The 25,475-nt window shown below is 54.2% G+C and overlaps 2 protein-coding genes across 7 annotated transcripts; one reads left to right on the top strand and one right to left on the bottom strand.

Annotated features, from left to right (window-relative positions):
- Positions 1–56: 56 nt before the first annotated feature.
- On the top strand, positions 57–6,779 carry PSMA7 (proteasome 20S subunit alpha 7). The gene is made up of 7 exons (XM_034947345.3): positions 57–273; positions 2,541–2,667; positions 3,581–3,705; positions 4,311–4,433; positions 5,225–5,344; positions 6,089–6,151; positions 6,563–6,779. Exons 1-7 carry the CDS (start codon positions 178–180, stop codon positions 6,653–6,655), a joined length of 747 nt encoding a protein of 248 aa, XP_034803236.1. The 5' UTR covers positions 57–177; the 3' UTR covers positions 6,656–6,779.
- A 1,356-nt stretch (positions 6,780–8,135) lies between these two features.
- Positions 8,136–21,099, bottom strand: LSM14B (LSM family member 14B). Of its 6 annotated transcripts, none has more exons than XM_034947333.3 (10): positions 20,725–21,092; positions 18,733–18,896; positions 17,071–17,284; positions 15,810–15,926; positions 13,558–13,725; positions 13,215–13,292; positions 12,820–12,981; positions 12,005–12,155; positions 10,033–10,218; positions 8,136–9,353 (listed from the first exon to the last, which is right to left on the bottom strand). In XM_034947333.3, exons 1-9 carry the CDS (start codon positions 20,849–20,851, stop codon positions 10,047–10,049), a joined length of 1,353 nt encoding a protein of 450 aa, XP_034803224.1. In that variant the 5' UTR covers positions 20,852–21,092; the 3' UTR covers positions 8,136–9,353; positions 10,033–10,046. The 6 variants fall into 6 exon arrangements, 5 of the variants coding, with proteins under 5 accessions (XP_034803224.1, XP_034803225.1, XP_034803226.1 ...); XM_034947334.3 differs by having other exon boundaries at positions 17,071–17,206; positions 20,725–21,089; XR_010111028.1 differs by lacking the exon at positions 8,136–9,353 and adding an exon at positions 10,322–11,154 and having other exon boundaries at positions 10,080–10,218; positions 20,725–21,099.
- Between the last annotated feature and the right edge of the window lie 4,376 nt (positions 21,100–25,475).

The following is a 25,475-nucleotide window of genomic DNA, read 5'->3' as shown; positions in this document are numbered from 1 at the left end:
CCGACGCCGTCTGACGCTGCCCGTCGCCGCCTGACGCCGCCCGTCGCCGGCAGCGCAGGTCACGGCGCCGAGGGTGGGGCGCGGGCGTAGTGGCGCCGGGAGTCGCGGGTGCGCGCGGGCCGTGAGTGTGCGCTTTTGAGAGTCGCGGCGGAAGGAGCCCGGCCGCCGCCCGCCGGCATGAGCTACGACCGCGCCATCACCGTCTTCTCGCCCGACGGCCACCTCTTCCAAGTGGAGTACGCGCAGGAGGCCGTCAAGAAGGGCTCGACCGCGGTGAGGCGCCGGGGCCTGCGCGGGGCCGGGGACGCGGGCGGAAGTGGGGCTGGGGAGCCGAGAGAGGGCCGGGGCCGGGCGCGGCGCTGTGGGCGCTCGCGGGCGTGCGCGGGGCAGCGGCGCGGGCGGTCAGGGCTGTAGCTGAGCGCGGGCCCCGCTGCCGGTCTCCACGAGTGCCTGCCGAGGCGGCGTTTGGCGTGAGCCGCGAGCGCTCGTTCTCCCCACTCAGCGCCTCGCTTGGGGCCCGGCCTCGCGTGGGGCCCCGGGCACGGGGGCCGTGACGACGCCATCTTGAGCACCCCTGGCCCCGGACGGGCGCGTGGGTCGCGCCGCCGCCCCGGCGAGCAGAGGCCGGGCGAGGGCCGCTCTGGGCCGCGGAGCGCGGGGGGTAGGCCGTGCGCTCGCTGGGGGGCTGTTCACGCAGCCGGGTGGCTGGGGAGCGAACTACTGAAACCCCCCTTATGGGGACCCCCACCCGCTCCGGGGCAACACTTATTCTCTAGGCCCAGGTGGGCTTCGAGAACAAAGCGGCTCGCTGGCCTGGCCGGTGGCGGGCGCCTCCCGGGTCTCCGCACTCTGCCGGGAGGAGCCTTCCTGGGGCCGGGCTGCAGCCGCCCGGGTCAGGACTGGTTTGAACGCGGCCGTTTCGTTTTGAGGAGGGCTCGTGTACATTGACCTTAGTGACATTGTTTGAAACTTAAATTTGTACCATCAAGACGTGTCAGTTTAATTGGTCAGCCTGTGAGATCGTTATTCTTTTATCACCTGGTATTCAGAGGTTTGAGCAGGCAGACAAAGCAGCACACACGGTTCTGTAAATTTTGAGTTGTTTTCATTTTCTGAATCTTTGTTTTGAAATGAAGGCCCAGTATTCATCAGGTGATCTAACTCAGCTTAAAGAGGACTAGGAGTCGGCTGACCCCTGTACCCACCCCAATACTGCCACCCCCGCCAGCTGGCCGCCGCTGGCTTTAACGAACCCATATAGCTTCTCTGGGCCTCGAGTCAGTCGAAGGTCAAGTGAGTCAGTACCTGAGAAAGCTCCCAGAAAACCCAAACACTTCAGATCAATACTTCTCAGCCAGGGATGGTTTTGGGCCCACACGGAGCCACTGGCAGTGTGTGGAGACTTTTCCAGTGGTAAGACCTTGCAGAGGTGCTCTTGGCATTTGGAGGGTAGAGGCCAGGGACGCTGCTCAATATCCCACCCGTGCTCAGGGCGGCAGGCACAGGGAGATCCCCCTGCCCAGGTGCTCACAGTGCTGAGCTGGAGAAGCTCTGCTCTAAAGCAGGAGGCGCTGTTTATCCCAATGATGGTTCCCTTTGTTTCTGGCTTGACTCGGGGTTGACTGTCAGTGATTGTTCATGCTTTTAATAACAGCCATATCCTTCTCCAGCATCAGCCATAAACAATTTGGGATAACAGTTGACACCTTGTCACTGACGGCAAATCAGGCCCCTTCTCATGGCTGTCACATGAGTATCTCACAGTGCAGGAAACAGTGCATTGTGGCTCAATATAATTTCACAACTACAGAAACACTGCCTTCAGAACACCAGACTTGAGTGAAAGTCTCAGGCTTCCAGGCTTTGCACGGGACTGTTTGATTCATTGGGTTGAAAGGAAACACATGCCGATTATATAATGGTTACTCACTAGCTATGTTGTAACTAAAACTACATCTCAGTATTTGAAAGGCCCAGGTTGGGCACCTAGGTGAGCACGCCTGGGCTAGCTCTACCAGCAGTAGATGAATACCCCTGGGTTTGCAGGATGTGGTGCCAGCCACAGTGACAGACAAGTAGAGGAGAAAGGGGTGTGGGTGAACGCACCTTCCAGTGGGAGCTGCCACCCGGAGTACGTACCCCCCAGGACCCAGGTTCAGATCTGCTCCTACTGCTCGCTGCCTGGCAGTAGAACCATTTATCACTTTTTTGGGAGGATGGGGTGGGGTGAGGGGACAGAGTCTTGCTGTCTCTGTCTCCCAGCCGTCATGGCTCACTGCAGCGTCCACCTCCCAGGCTCTAGCGATCCTCCCACCAGCCCCCACAGTAGCTGGGACTACAGGCTTCAGCCACCACACCTGGCTAATTTTTGTACTTTTTGTAGAGACAGGGTTTTCCCATGTTGTCCGGCTGGTCTTGAACTCTTGAATTTAAGTCATCCACCCACCTCAGCCTCCCAAAGTGCTGGAATTAACAGGCATGAGCCACTGCACCCAGCACTCATATCACTTTCTTACGTGGTTTGTGGATCTTAATTAAAGGTTGGTGTTCGAGGAAGAGACATTGTTGTTCTTGGTGTGGAGAAGAAGTCAGTGGCCAAACTGCAGGATGAAAGAACAGTGCGGAAGATCTGTGCTTTGGATGACAACGTCTGCATGGCCTTTGCAGGTATGAGTCGGTGGGGAGCACTGTCTTACTCTCTAGAGTCTCAGCGAAGAATAGGGCTTTGGAGATTAACTTGGGTGTGTGGGCTATTGTGAGCCATATAAACTGAGTAAATGAAAATCATTTAAAAGAATTGGATTTGGACTTTGAAGTTGGCTAGTTTCTTTGGTGGCCTCTCTCTGCCATAGCGGGTGACAGAAATGGCTAAATGGATGAAAACACTTCTGGCTGCTGCGCAATTTGACCTCCACTGTTATTTTTCTGTATCAATCAGTTACAATCTAGAGAAAGGCTGGACTTTCTAGAGCTAACTGCATCTGTGGCATGGAGAGGACAGAACCACGTCCTGCCATCCCCAGCAGTAAAAAGGACCGCACTGGTGGATGCAGGCCATGCCTCGCCATGTTCTCAGTGCTGTTTTGGTCTTGCTCATTTCTCCTCTCAGCAGATGCAATCTAGGAAGATCTCAATTCATGTAATGAAATTAGGGATTAACTCAATTTCTAAGATTCCCAAGAGGACTCAGGTACTGTATTTAAGTATGGTCTGAAGTACACAATTCTTCATATGCAGACAGTCACTGTTGATCTATGTTTTTAAAAATCCAGATTCTGCACAGCAGCCTACAATTTTTTATTTACAATGGGTTTATGGGGTAGTAAATGCATTTTCAGCCAGGTATTTTTGACTTACGATGAGTTTAGCGGGATACCACCCCACTGCACATCAAGAAGCATCTGTACCCAATTTCCTGGAAGTTCCCAGGGGCTGATAGGTTCCGCTGCCAGTCAGTTAGAATAGCCTTGCTGCCGGTTTGGGGGGTCTGTGGAAGGTTAAATGCTGGGTCATCGTGTCTGTCCCCCACCCTGTAGTTTGTGCTGTCTCTCTAGCAGAAGCCTCTCTGCTTTCCTTGCAGGCCTCACCGCCGATGCAAGGATAGTCATCAACAGGGCCCGGGTGGAGTGCCAGAGCCACCGGCTGACTGTGGAGGACCCGGTCACTGTGGAGTACATCACCCGCTACATCGCCAGTCTGAAGCAGGTGGGTGCCTGCCCGCTCGCATGCTCACCTCTGGCAGCAGGGCAGTCACGGCTCTGCCATGGGGGGTCCTGCCATGTCACTTCATGTGGATTTGCATGTCACTTCAGGTGAATCAGAAAACTGATTTATTCCAGGGCGTGATCCTAATCTTGACTTGCACAAGTGTAACTTGACCTAGCTCACCAATTTCAGTAACATTGTTCTGTTCTCAGTTCCTGGCATGGGATATTCCAAATTCCTGTGTCTGGAGGGAAATGATAGCTTTTGTCTTGCCATCCTGAGTGACCAGTCACAAAGCAGTTGAAGGGGGCTGGAAGCCACCCTATGAGGAAACGCCATTAGTGTGTAAGCAGAATGTGTGTCTACCTGTCAAAGTAATTTCCAGTAACCTGAGTTCACAATTCTGGTCCTAGGTGAGTTTTTCTAGGAGTGAAAATGCAGAAAAGGATGTTGAAAGCTATTGGCTAATGTATCATTTGAACTGCTGATAACCTGAGAGGGGGCTCAGGCATGATTTAAAATGTTCGTATCTTCACTAAGTACGGTTCTTTCCTCACATGCAGTTTCTTAATTGGATGGCACTGACCTGTTTCTTTTCTTGCTAGCGTTATACACAGAGCAATGGGCGCAGGCCGTTTGGCATCTCTGCCCTCATCGTGGGTTTCGACTTCGATGGCACTCCTAGGCTCTATCAGACTGACCCCTCGGGCACATACCATGCCTGGAAGGTGAGTTCATGACAAAGGGGCTTTGGATAGTCTTGCCAGAAAAAGGCTTTGAGGGGTGGGAGGTCCTGGGCTTCCTGCTGTAGGCCCTGTATCAGTGAATGAGTCAGTTTAAGTTAACCTAGTCCTATGAGAGCAAGAAAATTATTAAACATTGCTGTTTGGAAGAAAATCAAAGGGCAGCAAGGTGTAAGCGTAGTCCACATAAATTAAAATTCTTGGGTGGGTGCGGTGACTCAACGCCTGTAATCTCAGCACTTTGGGAGGCTGAGGCAGTTGGATCACCTGAGGTCAGGTGTTCGAGACCAGCCTGGCCAACATGGCAGAACCCTGTCTCCACTAAAAATACAAAAAAAATTTGTTGGGCATGGTGGCACATGCCTGTAATGCCAGCTACTCAGGAGGCTGAGGCAGGAAAATCGCTTGAACCCGAGAGGCATAGGTTGCAGTGAGCCGAGATCACACCACTGCACTCCAGGCTGGGCAACAAGAGCAAAACTCTACCTCAAAAAAAATAAAAATAAAAAATCTCCCATTGCCTCTTGATAGCACAGTAAAAGATATAATCGTATAACCCCATTCTCGGTAAGAATCAGCACCAACTCTAAAGAGCTCTTTGCAAAAGGAAGCCACGAGGCAGGGCCTGTGTCCACGGCTGCTGTCCAGCACTCCAGCTTGTCTCCTGCCACTGCCACTGCCACTGGCTGGGCGGCCCATGTAGGGCAGCTATGTTCCAGGGCTGGCCCTGGGTTGTCATGCCCTATGCCACGTGAGAACATACGTGTCTGTTTTAGGCCAATGCCATAGGCCGGGGTGCCAAGTCAGTGCGCGAGTTCCTGGAGAAGAACTATACTGACGAAGCCATTGAAACAGATGATCTGACCATTAAGCTGGTGATCAAGGCACTCCTGGAAGTAAGTTTGCATTTGGAATCCAGGCAAGGTGGTGAAGATACCACGTTTTGGTGGTGAGTGGTGGGTAGATGGGCAGGAAGGAAGGTGGCAAGGATCCAGCAGTAATGCTTAATGACTGCTGTGTTCCAGGCACTGCTCTGGTCTATGGTGTATCCTAACTGCTGTGTTCCTTGAAATAGCCATGCAAGGTGTGATCATTAGTGTCTTTATCCAGCCGGGGCAGCTGAGGGTTGTGCAGGGGCACACAGCATGAGAACCAGAGGCAGGATGTGAACCCAGCTGTCCAGCTGTGGAATCTGTTCTCGAGCCATCACTAGGCCTTCCAGAGGCTTGAACTGTTGCTAAAGTCAGGGAATTAGAGAACTGGAGATATGGTTGGGCTTTGTCAAGACCTTGAAGTGCTAGCAGGTAAAACCAGAGAGGGACTAGCTGGAAGGCCAGGCGGGAGCGTAGGCATCAGGATTCCTGGTTGTAACCACTGTGTCAAGAGGAGGGCCTCGAGCACCGCTACTGTGCAGGAGAGAGGAGTCCCAGTGCTGGGAGGCGGAGGGGTGTGCAGGCATCCCAAACAGACTTCACAAATGGCCATGCGTTTAGGACAAAGACACAGGTTTTGGGGGCTGGGACCTCTGTTCCTGGGACGGTGCTGGGTTTGGGTACACACCTATTTAAGGTACTCCTGAGAGCTGCTTTTGTCTTGAATAGGGAAAGGTGGCTAATGCTCCTGTCTTCTGTCCTTTCAAGGTGGTTCAGTCAGGTGGCAAAAACATTGAACTTGCTGTCATGAGGCGAGATCAACCCCTCAAGGTAATCGCCAAGTTTGTCTGCTTTCTTTACCTGTCAGTTTTCTCCCATGATCAGGGCTGAGCAGTACCAGTTCCGAAGGAAACATCATAGGGCCATTCTGTGGTTGTAACATTAGGAAAATGTCTTTCTGAGGCTCCCCATACGTCAAAGAGAAGATTCCCATCTTCCTCTAATTAGATGGTCCACGCGTGTTCTCTGGGCATGCTGAGCGGCTGCCAGTCAGATCTGCTGCTGCTGCTGCTGCTTAATACTTGTCTAGGTCAGGCCAGCATCCTCTTGTTTTCCTTGAGGTTCCTCTCCAAAGAGGTTGTATGAGCAGCAGTGCCAAAGCTTGGCCGCCCTCCCCAGAAGAGGGCGCTGGTTCCTTGGCACCTTGTGTGGCTTAGGTAACCATGAAGTTTTTTTCGATAGATTTTAAATCCTGAAGAAATTGAGAAGTATGTTGCTGAAATTGAAAAAGAAAAAGAAGAAAACGAAAAGAAGAAACAAAAGAAAGCATCATGATGAATAAAATGTCTTTGCTTGTAATTTTAAAATTCATATCAATCATGGATGAGTCTCGATGTGTAGGCCTTTCCATTCCATTTATTCACACTGAGTGTCCTACAATAAACTTCCGTATTTTTAACCTTTTTTTTTTTTTTTGAGAATGTGTATCTTTAGGTGCAATCACAGCAGTCCTCTCATCTCTCACCCTTCTTTTTCAACCCTGAGCCACCGTAATTGAGCTTTCCTTTCTGTTCCTTGTGGCTAAGACAGTAAGCCAGTGTGAGACACAGTTTCCTCCCTTGGGAAGTCAGAGCTGCTGCCCTGGGTCCTGCAGAGAAACTTGGCCTTCAGCAGACCTGTTTCTCTGTTGTAGACACAGAATGACTTCCGTTTGCTTTTAGACCTTCATTCTAGTCCCCTAATGAATGTATAATGTCAAGGACACAAACACAAGTAGCCCTGGGTTCATTCTGTAGAGCAGCAGCTTTGTTCAAAGCAGCTTTGCATGTCTGACTTTCATAGACCACATCTTGACGTCTGCCCCCTATGTTGAAGACTGGTTCTGGCTATTCTCTGCCCTTTCCTGCGTTTTGACTTGTAGTCCCACAGTTTAAGGCTTTTGGGTCCTCCTCTGGTCCTTGGTTTTGGGCATGTGTCTTCTAAAAAGGAGTAAAGGGGCCCAGATACATTTTGAGCTCAGCGTAAAATGTACAATTGTCAAAACAATGAACATTTTAACAGCAAGGTCAGCTGGCACACGATAACCTGACTACCTTGCGATGCTCTGGGAGGCAATACCTGTTTCACCAAGTTCTCTAGCTGGGTGAGGACTGTGGCCACCAGTATCTGGCACACATAACATTTATTTTTCTGCTGGTCAAGGATATCCATTACCCCCACCCAAGAAATGGAGGGCCCCCCACTGGCAGTTCTGCTGTGGAGCCTGATGGCCACAGGCAGGTAATGAAAGGAGAACTCATGCAGCTGGTGTGTCTCCTCGTCCTCTCTGAGGGCCACTTTTAAGGTCACCTGGAAACCCATTAGACTAAAATGGGATGCTCTGAGCCTAGAACCAGCCATGTCTTTGTTTTTCTGCGTGGGTCCAGGGTGCAGCTTGCTCATGGCTGTGTAACATGCTCTATGGTGCCTGAGAACCTGAACGCTCCTGAGCTGGGGAGCTTGGAGGCAGCAGGAAGGTGGCAAAGGGGCCACTGCTTATGATACAGGTGTTATCTGTGAGCTGGGTTTTTAAAAGAACTTTGTATCCAGTTTCTGAGAGCAGAGCCATTCATCCCAGAAGGGTGGCCCACAGGGAGAACCCGGGTCTGCTGGCCGCACTTCACCCGACCAATTGGGTCAGCCACCTTGTTCCATCACCTGATGGGGCCCAAGTCTCCCCAAATTCCACCAGCCTAAGTGTGTGCTCCAGACCTGGACATGATGCAGAGGTGACTTGGGCAGAAGAGTCAACAGGATTCTTAGAGCATCAGAAAAGAAAATTTTAAAGGTTTGCATGTTTATTTATAATTACAATTTACATTACTCCAACAGAGGAGCCCCCTTGCTATGTTCTAATTCTTAGCCATTAAGTCCTACAAAAATAAACCCAAGCTTTTACAGTAACTTAATCAATACAGAACTAAAGCTTTTATAGCTATTAGAGGGGTTTAGTTACCAAGGTGCTTATTTTCGACAAAATGCCCTGTCACTCAGAGGACGCATGCGTATACTAAAGTTCTGACCCATCGACTCATGCAACAAATGTAGACCCCACCCTCCCTCCACCCACTGTTACAACACAAACACAAAGCAACGATGTACAACAGAGGGGAAATATGCTCTTGGTCAACTGACCTTGCAGAAAAGACTGGCTTGTTTCCAAGTGGATGAGAACGCCAGTGTGTGGCCAGAGTCCAGCAACGACTGACCGGCCCAGGTCAGAGGCTGGCAGGGACCACAGAAGGGCCAAGGCGCTGCCGGGGCTCATCCCAGGCTCCAACCCCAACCTGGAAGCTTGTGGACACCAGGCTCTGTGCAGCAGCTCCGTGGCTAGCGTCCAGGGCCCCTGGCCACTACTCCCAAATGCTTCTAGTCCACCCACCCCTGGCCAGCCCCAACCTTGACATCACTGTGGATGCCATCAGGGTGGTCTGGTTCACTTATACAACATGATCCATGGGAAAACCCCTTCCGTGCCCTCCACCCACCCACCCCTGCCCCCACACACCACCCTGTGCTGGCCCTGCCTGACTCCTGAGACCCCACCCTTGGCAGTGGGGGTGCCAGGCCAGCAGCACCAGGGGCCAGCTGGGTTACAGAGATGTACTTGGCTGCCACCTCTGCCAACAGATTTGGTTCCACTTTTAAAAGTCAAAGCTTGTCATTAAAAAAAAAAAAAAAAGTCACAAAGTAAGGATTCAGCTTTCACTATAGAAACCTTTTTGCAAAATACCAAAACCTTAGAATTAGGCTATGCGCAACTAAAAAGGAAACACAGGTAGAGAGACCTCAAAGAGGTTACCCATGAATACTTCCCCAAAACAAGTGGTTCTAACTCAGACCATGTCCAAGTTCAGTTAAGTCCAAAACACAAGTAGCAGTATGGGTCTCTTCCAAACTCCGTAAACAAAGTGACCACCTCTCCCTGTAAGTGCAGCGTTTTCCTCGCGTCCTGACACACACAGCGTCAGTTATGCGCCACTTCAGTAGGAGCCTGCAAGAGATGACAGGAAGTCAAACATCTGCTGGGATAAGCTAGCACTGTTGCCCCTGCTGGCGAGCAGGAGCCACTCAGCCTCCCTCCTGCCCCCAGTGTCAGACTGGCTACCCCCATTCTTCTCACAGCCCACTCTGAGAATCCTACTTGTACAATACACTGGGGACAGGGACGCAGCTAGTGGCAGGAGGGCTAGTCTTTCCAGGGCCCACCTGGCTGTCCCGAGGTGCTGGGTGGGGTTGGCACCAGGCACCCCATGTGGGACGCTCCGCCCAAACCCTAAGGTGCCCACAAATCCACTGGGACCTGGTTAAAAATGAAGCCTCTGATTCATTTAGGGCCGGGTTGGGCCAAGACACTGGCTTTGGAGCAAGGTCTCACTTGCTGGCTTCACCTGGGTGGTGAGCCCCCAGCCCACGTGACTCCCGCACCACCTCACCTCCCACACCTGCAATCTCACTTGGAGGATCTGGGTCCTACCCCGACAGATGCAGGTTGAAGTTGGCCAAGAGCCTCCCGGGTGACTCATAGGGTTGAGGCCCTCGGTTTGGCTTTGACACCTCTGGGCCTCTCTCCTTCCTGGGAAACCGAGCCTGCTCCCCACCTTCCTAAGCTCTCCAGGTGTGCCTGACCCTACACCCTCCCACCAAAGTGTCCAGAAGGTTCATCCACTCACCTTTGGCTGCACCCTCACACCCTGCCAGTCCCGGCCCTGTGGGAAGTGGGGTTGCGACGGGTGGTCCCATTGCCCCTGCCTCCTCGGAATCCGCCCCGAGAACTGCGGCCACGAAGAAACCTCCCTGACACCCCAAAGGTCTCTGTGTTGAGCTTCCTCTCTTCGGCCCACGTCGTCCGCCTGGAGCTAAACCACAGAGGAAATGCTGATTGTAGCAGGCACTGACTCTCCCAGGCTTCTGGCCAGGCCTCGTCCTCAGAGCGGCCCAGGGAAGGAGGGACAGACTCACCAGGGTCACTACAGGGAAGGGGCGGCCCCGTCAGCTCTGGAGCCCAGCTCCGGCACTGCAGGTGCTCCCTGCCACGTTTCCAACCAGGACTATCTCCACAGTGGGCCGGGGATCAGGATCCATCTCTACCATCTCTGGCACCACAGGCAAGCAGTGATACTAGTTGGCTACCAAGGCAGCCGCTGTTGCTCGCTGGGCACAGAGAGGAGCCCTGGGGAGGCCCAGGGGCCCAGGAGACCTGAGACCGGAGCATGAAGTGGACCCTCCTAGACAAGGAGGGGGCTAGGATAGATGGAACAAGTTCCCTGGAATGTGATGCTTCTGCTTTGGGAGTTTGAAAGACAGGGATACAGCATGGACACTCATGCCACCCAAACAAGCTGCTGGTGGGAGACCATCTCCCACATCCAACTGTGCACCCAGCACTCCCACCCAGCACTCCTACCGACGCAGACAACAGCTCCAGCAGCACACCCACCCTGAGCTCCTCTTCAGCCGGAAACCTGCTGCTCCCACAGACTTCCGTGTTCAAAGAAACAGCAACTCCACCCATCAGCCGCCCAGGCCAAAAGACTTAGGAGTCATTCTGGACTCTTCTCTTGTCATGTTGGCCAATTCTGTTAGCGCCACCTTCAAGATACATTTAGACTCTACTCCTTCCCTCTGTCACCACCACGGCCTGGTTCCAAGCCACCTGTGCTGCAGCACTGGCCCCTAACTGGCCAGTCAGCAGCCACACTTGCCCACCGTCCAACCACTCTCACCAAGGACGCCGTAAAACATCAGACCGCACCACGCTTCAGCACAAAACCCTCTGATGGCTTCCCGCGGCACTTGGAACAAAAGCCAAAGTCACTGCCATGCCCTACAAAACCCTACAGGAACCCATCCCCCAGACTCAGCCTGTCTGGAAGCACTTCCCGCACTCACCTGCGCAGCCTGCTCTGCCTGTGAGAACTGATCATCCACTTCCCATCGAGTCCACAGCCCCATCCCATCGCCCTCACTGCCTGGCCTTCACAACATGCTGTTCTATTTTTCCCCTGGCAGAACATGAACCTGAAGAGGTGGCGCTCTCCAGCCTGCCTTCTGAGGCCCCCTCAACGCCCCGCGGCATGTCTGGCGCTCAATCTGCAGGACAAATGGGCCCAAGTTTCCAAGCCAGGCCCACACTGTAGATGCCACCCACTCCCTAGGTTGCTTCGCGGGACTTCTGACCAGCTGTTAGGTGTGAAAAATAAAACACACCACATGGTCCCTGGCCTCAAACAATGAAGTGAAGGAAAGCCAGTGTGAGCACGTTCTAGCCATACCTCAGGCTGCAAAGCAAGGACCTCAGGCTGCCAGGCCAGCGGGACCAGCAAGCAGAGCACCGTGAGGTATGCTGAATGTGGACACGGGTCTGCCGGGGAGGGCGGTGCAGCCCAGCCTTTGTGGGGACAGGGCAGCAAAGCCAAGAGAAAACAGGCTCGACCTCAGCCAACCCCTCGGGTCGGGATCCCCAAGAGGCTTCCCACACGCAACCTGCTGGGACTCCGGCACCCATCATGCAGAAACGCAAGCAGGACCCTAGAACAGCTACCCTGAGCCTCAGAGTCCAGCTCTGCCCTCAGGTTGAGAGCCCTCAGCCCTGTCCTTTCTAGATTGGAGGACTGTCCTCCCCTCATTCATTCAGCCTCTCACCTGGTCTTGAGTTCAGAAGAGATGTTGTCGAAGAACGACTTGGATTTGTCATAGTAGCAGTTGGGCCCCAGAAGGTCTTCCTCAGCGGGCGCTTCGGCACTCTGGGTCACCACAGCCAGGTCCTTCTCTTCCCCCTTCTCAGCCTTGTCATCTACAAAAAGAAGCAGAACACGTGGAGATGGAGGAGGGGCAGAGCGCACAGCCTTTTAGCAGGGTGGTCCCTCCGGGCTCACTCGGAAGCCACCCTCAAGCTAAGACATCAACTATGCCTTGTGCAAAGCAGAGATCTCTTCTTCTACCTTCTAAGCACAGGTCTCGTTCTGCCATCTGGGCTGTGCAGTCTGCACCTTATCCCACCCGTTTTCACACCTCCCAGCACCTCACTTCATTAATTCCTCACCGCCGGTCACCATCCGCCTGGCATCCCCGGTTCCTCCAGGTATCTCTTCCTTTTCCTTGAGACAGAGTCTTGCTCTGTCGCCCGGCTGGAGTGCAGTGGCGCAATCTTGGCTCACTCCCACTGCAACCTCCACCTCCTGGGTTCAAACGATTCTCCTGTCTCAGTCTCCAGAGTAGCTGGGATTACAGGCGCCCACCACCACACCTGGCTAATTTTTGGATTTTTAGTACAGATGGGGTTTCATTGTGTTCGCCAGGCTGGTGTTGAACTCCTGACCTCAGGTGATCCACCCACCTCAGCCTCCCAAAGTGCTGAGATTACAGGCGTGAACCACCACACCCGGCCAGGCATCTCCTCCTAACACTCTCTAGGGGTACTCCTGTGCAGAGGATAATTTTCATATAATGAGCCAAACCTTTAAAATTCAGTTTCTTCTTAAATTCTTTGTCAAGCTCCTCTCGGTTGAACTGGGCATTTGCACTCTCGAAATCAAAGTCACCCTCAAATTTGATTGTGTTTTCCTTGACGTTAGTTGGACGGTTTTGCCCTCTGGAGCGATTCCTTGTTCGCCTGTTTCCTGTGAGGACAAAGGACAGCCCTGGCTGAAGTAGGTCACCAACCCAGTGATCTCAAACACCTCACAAGGAATTTCCAGGCACACCCCCAAGGCCACAGAAGGGACAGAGCACACAAGCAGCGACTTCACACCAGCACCCCTGAAACCGCCAACCAGAGCAGCAGGCAGGAGGGCAAGCAGAGCTCAGCCTGATCACTCGTGGTCCCCAGAAATCAAGTGGCAACAGGTGTTACCTGATCGCCTCCTCTGAGGTCTTCTGTTCTCGTCATTCACCTGCCCTTGAGCTTGCACAGCTGCCGGCTGGACTACATCTACGGCGCAAAAGGGAAGAGTAAGGCAAAGCTCCTATAGCAGCCGGAAGCCAGAACCCAGCTGTGGAAGCAGGCCCCACCACCATGGGGCACGCGGCCAGGGAGGCACCGCAGGAGGCTGCTGCACAGGCCTGCCCTGCAAAAGCACATGGGGCTTAGGATGGGGGAGTAGTATTTTTTTAATTTAAAAAAAAAAATAGCCCAGGAAGTAGTGTGCCACTTTTAGAACATCAAGCAAACTCCAGGAAATGATGTGTTCAAGTACCGCTGGCCGTCTTGCTGCTCGGCTGGGCCTGACGACCGTTGAGCTGCGTCCCTGTGGTGCCCTTGCCAGGTAACAGCTTTTTAGCATTCAGGTTGTCAGCAGAACCAGTCTGCACAGCCTGCTCCACCATGGGGCTCTTGCCGACTGGGATGGATGGAAAACCAGCTCCTGAATTGAGGAGGGGAGGAGGGTTTAAAAACAGAGAGAAAAGAAGCAAGCCTTATATCTCCAGGCATTTCTCTTCTGCTGGCATGTCAGGAAGGAAAGGAGGGCAACTGCCTAGATGTTCTATCAAATCCAGGCAAAGCACCCCCAGACTGGGCCATTCCCTCTTAGGCTAGCCCAGGCAGCAAAAGAAAGCCAAGAGTCACTGGGCAGCACCAAGGCCAGTTCATCTTTGGACTCCCCACTCCCAAAGCCCTGAGCTTCCCAAGTTAGGGAACCTCAAGGACAGGAAAAACACCGTGCCTACAAACAGGCACCTCCCCAGAAGTGTGGAAACAGCTTTCTTAAAACCACACAAGCTCCAATCCCAAAGGAGCTCAGCAGCCCCAAGATCCTGATGAATTCAGGATCTGAGAATTTGTTTCATTCTGGTCCACACTGGAGAAGAACCAGCCCAGCCTGGGATTTTCTAGAAAATGCAGTGAACAAATTCTGAAGTTAAATTCTACAACACTGTCATTTCCACTTAAGGCACAATAAAACTAAAAATGATGAAGCAGGAGCTGACTTCCGAGACGTAGCGGCCTACACTTCTCTCAAGGGCAAAGGCTCATCATGAAGACACAAAGGGCTCCTAGGTAGCCTTTGGCAAGGGGCTGTGCCTATGAAACTGCAGTCCGAGGCCCACGCACAGGGGATGAACCCTCAGAAACCAGGCCCTCTGAACCAGGAGGAAAATGGGAAGCACCACCCACCTCTCTCCATCTCCTCCCTTTCCAAGGTTCCAGGACCTGTAGGGACTCTAAACAGGACAATGTGGGACTGGGTGTAAGTGAACAGAGATCTGAAACAGAAAAGGCACCCTAACCACAGGGTAATTATTATTAGACGAACAGCCCAATACACATGAAGACTGGGCATCTCATCTTACTGCTTTTATGGAATAGAAATGAAAAAAAAAAATTGACTGTAGAAAAATTCCTTGTAACCAGATCAAGAGAAGCTCTCAAAGGGCAGGTTGGAACGACTCTGCATAGAGGTCTGGAAAGTGTCCTCTGGTGGGAATGCACCCGGGCCACTTTCTCACTGATTGTCTCACTCAGCATGTCCGGGAGACAAACACAGCACTGCCTGCCTCCTGATCATACTGTGACTGCAGGGGCATGGATAAGGGGCTTGTCTGCTTTTTTACACAACCAACTAGTTCAAACAAAGTCTTGCCCTATGAGCAGGTTTAGGTAACTGATCCTAAGAGCAATAGAAGTATCTGTGTCATTTTTAAGTGGGGAAAAAAAAATGACTACTCTGTAACTCAGATACACAGAGTGCATGCAGGATTTGGAAAGCAGCACCTTCAGAATGACAGACTGACAGCAGCTGTGTGCCATAAGGAAAGCCCAGGCATCAACCTGGACCAGGGCCGGGTAATGGCGATGGTTCAGCTTGTCAGGGTGCTATGTGTAACACAAACATACACAAAATCGTCAATGTGAATTTTAGAACTTCAGGGGAAATGAGTAGAACGTGAGAAAAGGTCTAGAAACCCCACAGGTGCTGCCACCACCACAGCACAGAGACGGGTGGTGTACACTGGCCAGCTGGCCATCAGGCTGATACTGTCCACCTGGCCAAACAGTTGGCGACTGTCACCCAAGCCCCTAATTTTGAATCCCCTCAATGAGTGACCTATGAACCACACGGATCAAAGAGCAAAACAGGCATGTCAGGTGCTTTGGGGAGTCCCCCCTGCAGCACTCTGGAACACATTTAGGACCCAGCAAAAACCCCAGGGAAATGACTTTCTGTGAACAGTGAAGTTTCCCGTATGTGGTAGTCATGGTACAGGTCAACAGAGAACCTGGACCCAGGGAGAGAGAACAAACTACTCCGCTGATTCTTTGTAATCCCTTCTTTAACACTGAGAGTTCATCAATCAGGACTACATGCTGAAGCAAAACAAGCAGCTCAGCGGCCGCATGGGCTTGGCAAATGATCTGCTACAGCTACTGTCATTCTGTCTGCTGCTTTACCCCTCGCTCTCAGAATGGTTTGCAAGACACCATGCAGTTCTCCCAAACTGCTGTTACCCTTGGCAGTGAGCTGCTGTGGCTCTGAGGACAAGTCAAGCTCTGAAACGGGCTGTGGAGATGGAGAAGAGCTAGGGCTGGAAGCAGCGGCTGAGGCTGGAGGGCTTACCAACTTCTCTAAAGGAAGATAAAGGAGAAAGAGCAAAAAGAAAGCACACAAATAAGTCAGGATACACTTGTCTTGTGTCTAGCAAGCTTGGAAAGAGCCAAGCAACCTCTTGTAGGATTCTGTCCTACAAACACGTTTTAGAAACACAGAGAGCTGGGCTGGGAAGGCCGCCTGTCACACTAGGAACAGCAACCAAGCAAGCATGATTTGTAGCAGCAAGTGGCCCACAGACCTCGCTTAGGGTTCCCTGTCTCACTACTTCATGCTGGATTCTGAGCAAGGGTCGTGGATCACCTGCCAATTCTACACTCTGAGCCCATCTGCAAAGCTAGGTCCAGGTTAAGGACAAGGCAGGATCTTTCTCTACATATGGAGAATGGAATCATACTCTGGGGTTTTTCAATCTTGGTTGAAACCATTTTTGAGCGAGGCACTTACAGTAGAATAAGGGACATGATGGGTGGGTTTGTATTTCCCGTCTATATTTACAGGCTTATAAATGTGCAAACAGCTAGACCTCATCTGTAATACTACATATATATCAGCTATTTCTTCTTTGAAGCAGATATACCAGGACTTCCACCTATTTATTTTTGAGACAGAGTCTCACTGTGCCGCTCAGGCTAGAGTGCAGTGGTGCAATCTCAGTTCACTGCAACCTCCGCCTCCCAGGTTTAAGCAATTCTCATGCCTCAACCCCCCAAGTAGCTGGGATTACAGGTGTGTCCCAACACACCCAGCTAATTTTTGTATTTCTAGTAGAGACAGGATTTCCCCATGTTGGCCAGGCTGGTCTCGAACTCCTGACCTTGTGATCCACCCGCCTTGGCCTCCTAAAGTGCTGGGATTACAGGAGTGAGCCACTATGCCTGGCCCAGGACTTCCACCTAGATCCGCCCTGACTCTTCGAATGAATTTTGATTTGATTCTTCTGTTCCAACACTCAGGCTGCTGCCTCTTTTACTTTCAGTTGAGTAGTTACTAAATGCTCTCACAAGCGGAAGTTGCACTGGGTAATTTACTAAGTGTGCAACAAAACAGTCTACGAGCTGAGCATGACAGGAATGCATATCCCCACCCTCAGGCTCCATCGCTCCACTCAGTGACAGTTACACGCAAGGGTAGTTTACCAGACAGAAACAGGTCACTCACCTAGACCCAGGGAGGCGGCATACTGCTGGCTGAGCAGGGAGCTGGCCGCCAGCGGGCCGTAGGGCGCCATCCCTCGGAAAGGGCTGTAAGGCACGTGCGGCTGGAAGGGCGAGGCGGAGGCAGAACCCAGGGAAGACTGAACAACGAGACATCGGGTGAGAACGGCGAAGGCCATCCCATCACCCCGCACGCCTTCATCAGGGCGCTTGTTCAGCTGGGAAACAAGCACCGTCCCATCAGCCTGCACCCTTGAGATGCTGGAGGAGCCCTTGGGGTGCAAGTTTCCAGTATGGTGAGAGCTGCCTTTTCCACAGCATTTCAGTTCCAGTTTCACCTGTCCATGTAATTCCTTCTTTTTTTTTTTTGTTTTGTTTTTTGTTTTTTGAAAGAGTATTGCTCTGTCGCCTGGGCTGGAGTGCAATGGCGTGATCTCAGCTCACTGCAACCTCTGCCTCCCAGGTTCAAGCGATTCTCCCAGCCTCAGCCTCCCGAGTAGCTGAGATTACAGATGCCCACCACCACACCCAGCTAATTTTTGTATTTTTGGTAGAGACGCGGTTTTGCTATGTTGGCCAGGCTGGTCTTGAACTCCTGACCTCAGGTGATCTGCCCGCCTCGGCCTCCCAAAGTGCTGGGATTACAGGTGTCTTGTCCATGTAATTCTAACCCAAATTTCTCCTAACTCAAAGCCATCGGATGGCTTCCCACTGCTCCCAAAGCCGGCCCTGTGTGATCCCACCTTCCAGGATGGGTGCTCAGCACAGAACCTAATGCAGTCTGAACCCCAGAGGAGCTAGTGAATATTTAAATTTAGAAGTGAAGAAAATATTAATCTGGGCTCCCTGGGGGAGCATGGGCAAAATAAGCCATAACCCAATAAGCAGGCACATGGCATCAGACTTGCAAATCTGGTGTTGTATAACAGCAGCATGTAACGACTGGGCGTAACCCGAGGGCAAGCCCTGCAGTCCCTGCAGGTAGGTCACGCCACTCACAGCAGCTGCTCAGGGCTCAGACTTCTCCAACCAGAAACTAAGGGCAAACGCTATGCCCGAAACATCACAGGTCCAGGAGCATCCACTCATACCACACTACGCTACACACGTGCACACGCACACCCAACTCCCCAGGTCGCCTTCCTTAAGAGCCACGTGACACAGCACACACCACCTACTGTGTGTGCTACAAGAATCAACACCTTCTGTGAGAGCAGCAACAGCCTGGACAAAAGTTAAGCCACTTTTCATTAAAAGGTTATTCCTCAGGCTGGGTGTGGTGGCTCACGCCTGTAATCCTAGCACTTTGGGAGGCCAAGGCGGGTGCATCACAAGGTCAAGAGATTGAGACCATCCTGGCCAACATGGTGAAACCCCGTCTCTATTACAATTACAAAAATTAGCTGGGCATGGTGGTGCGTGCCTGTAGTCCCAGCTACTCGGGAGGCTGAGGCAGGAGAATTGCTTGAACCCGGGAAGCCGAAGTTGCAATGAGCCGAGATCACGCCACTGACCTCCAGCCTGGCGACACAGCGAGATGCTGCCTCAAAGAAAAAAAAAAAAAGGTTATTCCTCACATTGAGCGTTCTGACCAAACATGCCACCAAGCTCCAAATGGAAACCAGCATCTCCTACAGCATGCACAGAGGGACAGTGGCACACTTACCTGAACAATGGCGGGATCCTGCGGGAGTGTGTGCTGAGCTTTCGGAGGTTCACACACAGTGATATCCTTGATGTCACTTCCTCGGAAAATGATGTACTCATAAATCTCCTCTCTGGGGGGCGCAGGCCTATCTGTGGGACGGTCTTCAGTGCCAAAGGACCTCACTTATGAGTGGAGAAAGAGAAGCGTTATTGTTGTCCTCAGCCAGTTCAATCAACCCTGACACCACTGCTCCCAAGCCTTCCAAAAGACGGCGACACTTGCTCAGAGCCACAACACAGCACCCCAGGTCCACATTTCAACAACTACTTAATGCCCCGATTTTCAGTGGACAGTGCTGATAATGCACCAATTGGTGAAGCTCCAGACAACAGACAGCTCTAGATCACAAAGATGACAAGGAACAATTTCACAGACTGACAGTCTGATGTGCGAAGGCACCAACGTACACAGCTCTCAGCAAAACAAGGCTTGCTTCGTAAGGCCTCCCTGTTCACATTTGACTCTGTAGATCCAACAGCCAGCCGGCTGCTTTATGCCCAAAGCCTCACCACACATTGCGCCTGAGGAGGCAGTTTTCTCACAAAGGAATCTAGACGAGTGTTGCCCTTACCCTTCTATCCATAACAAACCTTGGAACAGCTGTAACAGAAAAGAAAGGGAGACAGGGTCCCAGGATTACGGACCTCTGACCCCGGCTTCCGCATCTACAAGGAATTGAGTCTACTAACCCCTGACCAGCAGGCTTCCAGGAGCGCTACCAAGTCTCTTTTTAGCAAGCCTCTAGGGGCAGAGGTGGGTGGGACAGCAGCCTCTAACTGATAAGACACAACTCCTGCTAACTCCTGGGCCTACTCTGGGCCTCAGCTTCTCTAACTGGGCTCTCCTGTAATAAGTGTAGTGAGGTTCCATGGCTGCAAGTGAGTGCATAGCCCCGGCACACTCAACGAGCTCCTGAAGCCACGCAGGAGACGGGCTTCAAAAGGAGACACTCCCTGTTTGGAATGAGTGCGTTCTTCTACACATGAAGTTCCCTGTGACCTAAGCAGCGTTTCAGACGCGTCTAGACACTTCAAGAACCCCTGGGAGCCTAGCGCCAGATCCAGCACACACACGGGCTTAGGCAGACGTGGCTCCACGGGCACTTTTCTCTGAGAGGCAGGGGAAGTGCACTCCCCGTCTTCTCTGGGTGATGAAGACAAAGAAACTCTGGACCACCCGCTGCCTCAACAACCTCAGAGATTCTGACTCTAAAGAAGAGCCCCCCTCCTGTAAGTCCTCCAGCGGCCACAGCGGGTTACGAGCGCCCACAGGCGGCTGTCACCAAAAGGTAAGCCCCACAGTGGGAAGGTCAGGATAGAGCAGGAGAACCGTTTAAACCGGGGCATCTGGCTGCCAACGGATGCTTCTGCCTTGGCAGGAGGCTGCATTAGGACGCGGTATTTGTTCAGGATCAAGGCCCCAGCTGTCTAATAAGTTCCAGAAAGGCTTGCAGGATTCGCGTGTTGTGACCCCACCCCCAGCCTTCGGGAGACGCCGGGACACTGGCCCCGCCACCCGACCTCGAGGCTCCCCCGCAGGGATCCCCCCAGGCTGGCCGGGAGGAGGCCCGCTGACGGGAGCCGCCCTGCTCCTCGGAGCTGGCACCTGCAGAGGTGGGCTGGGCGGCCGAGGGGGCGGCACCGCGGGGGCCGGGCCCGCCCCTCACCAAACACCGCCGGGCGCCCGCGCACAATCACGCCGCCCTGGGAGCCTAGGGAGACCATTGTGCGGCCGGCTACGCTGCGGGAGGGTGGCGCGCGGGAAGGGGGCGCCTCGGGGGCGTCCGGGGTGAAGGCGCGGGCAGGGGATCTCGGCCCGGCTGTGCCCTGGGTGGGTTCTGGGCGGGGTCTGGGCGCCAGGCTCCGGGGCGCTCCGGGGCGGGGAGGGCACCGCAGGCCGGGGCTGTTGGCGGACGGGGGTCAGCGGGCTCGGGCGGGCGGCGGCCGCTACCTTTGGCGAGCGCCACGGTGGAGTTGTCGGTGTCGATGGTGTAGAGAATGCCCTCGTAGCGGATCTGTGCCTTGGAGATGAGGCTGATCTTGCTGCCCAGATACGGGGTGCCTGAGGAGCCGCTCATGGCGGCGGCCGGGGTGCGTCGGGCCGCGGTGGGGAAGGAGCGCCGGGCCGCGGCCCGCTCCGCCGCCGCGCGGTGGCCTGGCCGCCCGCTCCTGCGCTCCTCCGCCCGCCGCCGCCTCCGCCTGGGCGCCTCCTCGCCACCGCCCGAGGGGCCTGCGCGGGCACCGAGCGAACCAAGAAGGGGCGCGCGACCGGGGCTCTGAGAGGAGCGCGGGGGAGGAGGGGCCGCCGCAGCCACATCCGGGGCCTCGCGCCGCCACGCACCGCCCCTTCACGCTCGCCGCCCATTGGCTCGCCGCGCCCGCCGTCCTTTAAATATGGCCGGGCCGCCAGCTGGGGGGCGGGCCCTCGCGTCGTTCCTGCGCAGCAAGGCGCCGCTGGCCGGGGGCGGGTCTCCCCGGCGCTCCGCCCCACCCTCGGCCGGCTCCCGGCGGGCCCCTCGCGGAGCTGGGAGCACGAGACTGAGCGGGCGCGGGGAGGGGTGGGAAGCGGCCCGGGAGGAGCGCGCGTGCGCGTGGGCGGGCGGCTGCGGTTTGCACGCTCAGTGGGCGGGACCGGGGAGGAGCGCCAGGCCCCGCCCGCGCGCGTGCCGGCGCCGCCCCGGACGCTGGGCGCCGCGAACACGGGGGCTTTGCCCCCTTGGCCTCAGTTTCCCCTCCTACAGAAGTGGGGTCCGGACGACTCCCCTATCTTGGGCCAGATGCGCCTATAGCCTTCACCCTCATGGGGGACCGGGGAGTGGCGGAGGCCCTGGGCGCCGGGTGTTCCCGGGCAGTCCCGGGACTCCCGCCCCAGTGCCCAGGTGCCGGCGGGGGGCGGGCGCGGCGGCAGCTCCCGGGAAGGCGGCGCTTCCGGCGTGGCAGCCTCTAAATATAACATGCTGAGCACACTTTCTCTTTTAATCCTGCCCCTCCTCCCAAAGCCTGCTGCAGCTTTCCATTTCCCTTAAAATAAATTCTGACTGGCTACCGGGGGCCTCGGAGCCTCCGCTCGTACCCGGGGCTGCGGCCCGGAGGCCTTGCCCACCTCCCCGGCCGTGGAGGAAGCTCGGCCGCCCGCCGTCGCTTAGCTGCGGGCCCTCCTCGCGTATACTCCGCGTGATTAGTGACCGAGGGCGCGCGGTGTGTGCTTTTTTTGCTTCCGTCTTGACCGTGAACATCATCAGATCAGGGACCAATATTGGGTCCTGGAAAAAAAAAGTAGTGGGTGGTGACTATAAAAATGCAATAGGCTGGGCGCGGTGGCTCACGCCTGTAATCCCAACACTTTGGGAGGCGGAGGCGGGCGGATCACTTGAGGTGAGGAGTTCAAGACCAGCCTGGGCAAAATGGTGAAACCCTGTCTCTACTCTAAAAATACAAAAAAATTAGCCGGGCGTGGTGACAGACACGTGTAATCCCCAGCTACTCGGGAGTCTGAGGCAGGAGAATCGCTTGAGCCTGAGACGTGAAGATTGCAGTCAGCAGAGATCTCACCACTGCATTCCAGCCTGGGCGACAGAACTAGACCCCCTCTCAAGAAAAATAATAATAAAAATGAAATAGAATAAGCTGGAAAATATCAGATGGCGTGGTGGGTGGCTCATGCCTGTAATCTCAGCACTCTGGGAGGCCGAAGCGGGAAGATCACTGGAGGCCAGGAGTTTGAGATCAGCCTGGGCGACATATGGAGACCTCATCTCTACAAAAAAAAAAAACTTTAAAAAAAATTGGGCGAGTGTGGGGGCACATACTTGTAGTTCCAGCTCCTGGGGAGGTGGAGGCAGAGGCGGGAGGATCACTTGAGCCCAGGAGTTGGAGGCTGCAATGAGCTGATTGGACTACTGCACTCAGGGGTGGCAGCAAGACCCTATTTCTAAAGGAAAAAAAGAAAATAATAGTATCTCGCATGGTGAAAGTAAGTATTATTTTGTGAAATATTTAATTCAGCTGTTTGTGTAAGTGTGGACTTGGTAAGGACCTAAAATGTGTTTCTGACTATACTAAGAAGATCTTACCTGCCCTGCAGGATAGACGCTGTGACTCCCCATTTGACAGAAGGGGAAACAGAGGCCCAGCACGGGGGAGTCACGCAGGGAAGTTGTCGTCTGGCCTGGTGGCATCCTCCACAGGCTTGGGGCCGCATCACACTGTCTCTTGTCTCTTCACAAAGGTGAAGCCAACCTGCTCCCACCAGAGCCCGGCAATGGCCAGTAAGAGAACAGTGATGAGTTTAAGGAAGGGGACACAGGAAGCAGAAGAGAAGAGGGAAAATTCAGTTTCATCTGCCAAGATTGACCTGTACATTCTAGAATTGCTTCTTGGCTCCTGGAACATCATATGCAGGAAGAGAACAGAGACAGCAAAGCCATGGAGTCAGCCCAGCTCAGGGAGGAGAGGTCTCCAGCGACTGGGGCATCTGGCCCTGGGAAGCGCGACCCAGACTCTCAGCTTCTCAACACAGCACATCCTTCCCCACTTGGATATACAGGGTGCACCTGTCAGGAGGAGGTGCCAACCAGGTCTCCTGAGTGAGCTGGCCTGGTGATCCCATGTGGAGTCAAAGTCCTTCTGTCCCCCCACCCCACCCCATTTTCCAAGTAGGGAAATCCAAGGTCACAAATCCTGTACTTCATGCCTCCTAGTTTCTGAGCCACAGGCTTCTGGCTGTGTTGGGGGTGGGGTGCATGCTTCACTAGCAGGAGCTGATTCTGCCTTGAAAAGGAGCTGGCTTCTGAGCCCCCGGACTGAAGGCAGGGAGGGTGCAGTTCCCAGAGACCTCCGAGTGCCTGCCCAGCCCGTGGGTGTGCAGCTGGTGGCTCCCTGAGAACATTAGCCACCCTGCAAATGCCCAGGAAGGCAGAGGCTAAAAATATACGTAGTGCCCAGGTCCAGGAATGCAGGCCCTGCCATTCATTCCTTGGTGTCCTGCCCAAAGTGGAGGGCACTTGGGTGAGGTCTGAGAAGGCGACAGTTGTGCCAGGCCTAAGTCGACCTGGACGTTCACTGGCATGGCTTGTTTTCCAGGCTGGGGCACATGTATCCAGCACCTCCACTATAAGCAGCTCCTTACTGTGCACAGGTCTGAACAGCCCACCTGCCTGGTAATCACCAGGCTTTAGACCAGCGAGCCCAAGGATTTGGAGGAATGAGCTGGGGCTTCTGGGAAACCCTGGGCCACTTGGACTGCCTGCCTCAGTTTCTTCATTTGCCTGTCCATCTCACTGGTGTGCTTGAGGACCCCGGAAGATCATGCCTGTGAAGGGCTTTGAGAGTAACCAGGGGCTATTCTGGAGGAACGTGTAGGAACTGGGTGTGCTGAGGGCACTGGGAGGGCCATAGGGACAGCTGGAGAGGTTTCTGCTGCAGCCACAAGCCACTCATTACATGCTTGCTCTGTGTATGTAGGAGCATGCCGTGGTCCCCAGTGACAGGTGGGGAGACATGGAGTAAGGACCCTGCTCCACGTTGCATCACCAGTCTAGCTGGGGTGGCACAGGCCAGCATCCTGCAGCAGGTAAGGGTGCCCCACCACAGAAAACCATCCTGTGACTCTAATGTTCCCCTGAGCAAGAATGACTGGCACAGCCATTGATCTCACAGGTGTCATTGCTCAGTAGGCGCCACACAAAACAGCTGAGTTAATTCAGAGGGCGTTAACGATGGGTGGTCCACAGATAAGTCAGTGGTCTGAAGTGTGGCCACGTGCTGGTGAGACGGGACTCAACCGTCTCCGTCCCCTCATTCAGGATCTGGCACAGGAGAGGGGATTGGGGAGGCCCTGCAGGCCTCAGGCCCCCTCCCCCGAGGAAGACCCTCCAACCGCACAGGTGCAACAGCGCCAGCCTGAAGGGAGCTGAGGAGGGCACAGGTGCGCCGTGTGGGGAGGCTCAGGGCCAGCTTTGCTAGGAGGACTTCCGGGCAGGGAATGGGACAATGAGGCCCAGGGAGGGTGTTCGGGGCACAGGGACCCACAGGTGGCTGGACAGTAAGGTGAAGAGGGAGGGCTGAGTTGATCCTGTACCATCAGGAATTCTCATGGAGGTCTGACCTGCTCTCTGTGAATCCAGTTAAAATCCATTTCCTCCTGCATGGGGCTCTGCAGGGCTGTTTTCCCGGGAGGCTGGGTGAGCACCAGTGGGTTGAAGTTCAGGCATCCTCAGACCCTCTTCCCTCTTCCCATCCATCTCCCCCTCCTGCCTCCTGTCCCCTTTCCACCTCCCTTTCTCCCCTTCCCACCCCAACAGCCGAGTTTCCTGGCGTGAGGAGCCCTGTGTGATGGGAAGTTCCTTGGAAAATAAAAGAGGAGTGTGTTGAACTCCAGCACCTAGCGGGCAGCCTCGGCCCCGCTTCCAGGTGCAGCTGGAGGGACAGCTGGCTGGAGCTGATGAGAACCTGGGCAGACCCAGACACCAGCTTTCGAAATGTCAGATTCTGATAGGGCCAGCCCTGGCGCTGCCACCTCAGAATGCAGGATCAAATGCTGAGAGATCCTGGTGGAACAGAAGACGGGCTGTCAGCGGGAGGCTGGCAGCTTTTCTCTCCCGGTGGCTGTGAGGGGCTCCTGGGCTTTAGGGGCTCAGGAATGGCTGGGGTGGGGGCAGCATTCCCCAGCCCTGTGTTCTACTTGGATAGAAAGTAAACGAT

This window comes from Pan paniscus, chromosome 21 (assembly GCF_029289425.2).
Source record: "Pan paniscus chromosome 21, NHGRI_mPanPan1-v2.0_pri, whole genome shotgun sequence".
Lineage (NCBI taxonomy): Eukaryota > Metazoa > Chordata > Mammalia > Primates > Hominidae > Pan > Pan paniscus.
This window is presented reverse-complemented; position numbering and strand designations above follow the sequence as displayed.

Excerpts from the sequence above, each read along its gene's own strand:
- PSMA7 (XM_034947345.3), top strand. The coding sequence starts at position 178 with ATGAGCTACGACCGCGCCATCACCGTCTTCTCGCCCGACGGCCACCTC. Across the intron at positions 5,345-6,088 it reads TGATCAAGGCACTCCTGGAA|GTGGTTCAGTCAGGTGGCAA; the intron begins GTAAGTTTGCAT and ends TGTCCTTTCAAG. Across the intron at positions 6,152-6,562 it reads GGCGAGATCAACCCCTCAAG|ATTTTAAATCCTGAAGAAAT; the intron begins GTAATCGCCAAG and ends TTTTTTCGATAG.
- LSM14B (XM_034947333.3), bottom strand. The coding sequence starts at position 20,851 with ATGAGCGGCTCCTCAGGCACCCCGTATCTGGGCAGCAAGATCAGCCTC. Across the intron at positions 13,293-13,557 it reads GAGCAGCAAGACGGCCAGCG|ATGTAGTCCAGCCGGCAGCT; the intron begins GTACTTGAACAC and ends TTTGCGCCGTAG. Across the intron at positions 12,156-12,819 it reads GAAGAAACTGAATTTTAAAG|ATGACAAGGCTGAGAAGGGG; the intron begins GTTTGGCTCATT and ends TTCTTTTTGTAG.